Source organism: Dendroctonus ponderosae, unplaced genomic scaffold, assembly GCF_020466585.1.
Source record: "Dendroctonus ponderosae isolate FM_Combo_2020 unplaced genomic scaffold, Dpon_F_20191213v2 Dpon_F_20191213_6, whole genome shotgun sequence".
Classification (NCBI taxonomy): domain Eukaryota; kingdom Metazoa; phylum Arthropoda; class Insecta; order Coleoptera; family Curculionidae; genus Dendroctonus; species Dendroctonus ponderosae.
This window is the reverse complement of record NW_026018814.1, coordinates 505,208-507,524: the sequence shown is the minus strand read 5'-3', so window position 1 is coordinate 507,524 and position 2,317 is coordinate 505,208. Positions and strand designations below refer to the sequence as shown.

At 38.9% G+C, this 2,317-nt stretch overlaps 1 protein-coding gene across 1 annotated transcript in view; it reads right to left on the bottom strand.

The window, feature by feature from the left end:
• Positions 1-1,024: 1,024 nt before the first annotated feature.
• The window catches only part of LOC109541891, a 15,198-nt gene continuing 13,905 nt past the window's right edge, over positions 1,025-2,317 (bottom strand). Inside the window, exon 6 of the mRNA XM_048667235.1 lies at positions 1,025-1,298. Coding sequence (XP_048523192.1) covers positions 1,025-1,298 — 274 coding nt within the window. The remainder of the gene's footprint in view (positions 1,299-2,317) is intronic.

The following is a 2,317-nucleotide window of genomic DNA, read 5'->3' as shown; positions in this document are numbered from 1 at the left end:
AAACAATCCAATAAGGGCAAAAAACACGATTGCAAAATTTTGATTTTTGGTCGAAAATTTCATAAGGGGGGACCAAGGGACCGATTTTTGAAAAAAGTTCAAGTTTTTCAAAATACCTCGAGTGATACATCATTTTCATCGGAAAGAGACAAGGAATGCAACCAAGTGATTAAAAGATACCGGAGCCTTTCCAGCTCCCAAATAATCAGCATTTTCAGTCTATTTTGAACGGTTTTTGAGCGGTCGCAATCTTCAACGGACGATATCTTCCTTATTATCGACCCACAACTTTCATGTTCGCTATTGGGCAGCTTCTTAGATCGGAAACAATCCAATAAGGGCGGAAAACACGATTGCAAAATTTTGATTTTTGATCGAAAATTTCATAAGGGGGGACCAAGGGATCGATTTTTGAAAAAAGTTCAAGTTTTGCAAAATGCCTCGAGTGATACATCATTTTCATCGGAAAGAGACAAGGAATGCAACCAACTGATTAAAAGACACCGGAGCCTTTCAAGTTCCCAAATAATCAACATTTTCTGTCTATTTTGAACGGTTTTTGAGCGGTCGCAATCTTCAACGGACAATATCTTCCTTATTTTCGACCCACAATTTGCATGTTCGCCATTGGGCAGCTTCTTAGGTCGGAAAGAATCCGATAAGGGCAAAATTTTGATTTTTGGGCGAAAATTTCATAAGGGGGGAGCAAGAGGTCGAATTTTTCAAAACCGCGATTACATTTTTGCTCATACTACGAGAGTTTTTGCTACATACTCAATAGAGTAACAACATTCAAGTGGTTTCTACGGAAAAAACATTGAAGTGCGCTCATTTTGAAAAGAAAATATCATTTTACAAAAACGTAAATAGTCGCAAACAATAGCCAAAAACGCAAATAGATTTTTTCCATACGTAGATAATCGCTAGAGTACCAGACGTCTAGTTCTAACTACCGGATAGAACATTGACTGACGCGTTTTTTTTTTTAGGTCCAAACCGTCTTCTGATATCAATTCATTTCGGCCTAAAAAATGTTTCCTACCGCTTTGCAATTTTTGTTTCCAACACAGTTGGCTGGTGATCCAAAGCACAATTTCGCCACCGAACAGCCCACATAGAAAGGATCGATGTTTTCCAAAGTGGCTTGGACTCGAGGTGGCGTAAAGTTGGGCGGCGTCGGTTCATGAGTGTGTGTGGGGAAGGCGATTTGTGGATCGTCGGCTCCTCTTTTCGTTATCTCCACCGGCCGGGATTCCACTCCTATCCAAAATGTGTCGTAGCTTTGAGCTATCGTGGCACTGGAAAGATTTTCAAATTAATATTTTTATTTTTTTGCATGCAAAATAAACCTTGTCTCTTTTCCGAGCTTGGACGAGTCTACATAGTTAGTCAATCTTAGTCGAATTGCTGCACGGCGGTTAGGTGAAAGGTGCCCAAGAACAGCGACATTGTTCAAATTGTTTAATTCAAGGATAAATTTACGCTAAATTCCATTGCCCAAGAAATAATGGACGAGCACTCGAGTGGCTTGATCTGCATGCCATTTAATTGTTACTTTAAAGTAGGCGCCTTGTGAAAAGAATTAGATCCGTCAATTGTTTCGCTTGCATAATGGTGTGATTTGCGCTATGGACGCAAGCGAAGCCATTAAACGCACAAACCTTGAACGATGAAAATAAACCAGCAACAAGCAACGTTGTTTGAATCATAAATGATCAAATGGCTGCTACCAGTTGGAGTCTTAAAGAAGCCAAAGTGCCAGTCATTTAATTAACTGAGTAATTGTGAGAGATTTCATTGGTTGCTTTATTCAAACGCAATTTTCGAATAATGAAAAATGCAATTCTATTAGTCATCGCCTTGGACCCAAACTTCCGCACTTAAGTGTATTTATTTACGACTGTACACTCTCTCTATACACTCATGATGAATTTGTCCAGTTTTTACACCGGTTTTTTAATTCTGCTATGACTTCTATGCACAAATCTTGCAACATGTGCTATACTTGAAGCAAAGAGCTCACTTGCAGCACGAACGAATTTTGTGGCCCGAATGGTTCTTGAAAAACTTCGAAAAAAGCAGCGCCATGTTCAAGTGGATTTTGCAACTCAAAAAACAACCACGCAAATCTAAAACTTCTTGAATTCAAGCATTTTTTTAGAAAACTACCAACATTTCCTTATCGATGGTTCACTTTCTAAAAAGGCCATTTATTTCTTCTCTCTAGAATGATGTACAAATGAGCGTTCTTGCTCATTTTGCCTCCGAGAAATGAGCAAAAACGGGACGAAAAACATTAAATTTTGGCATAATCTTG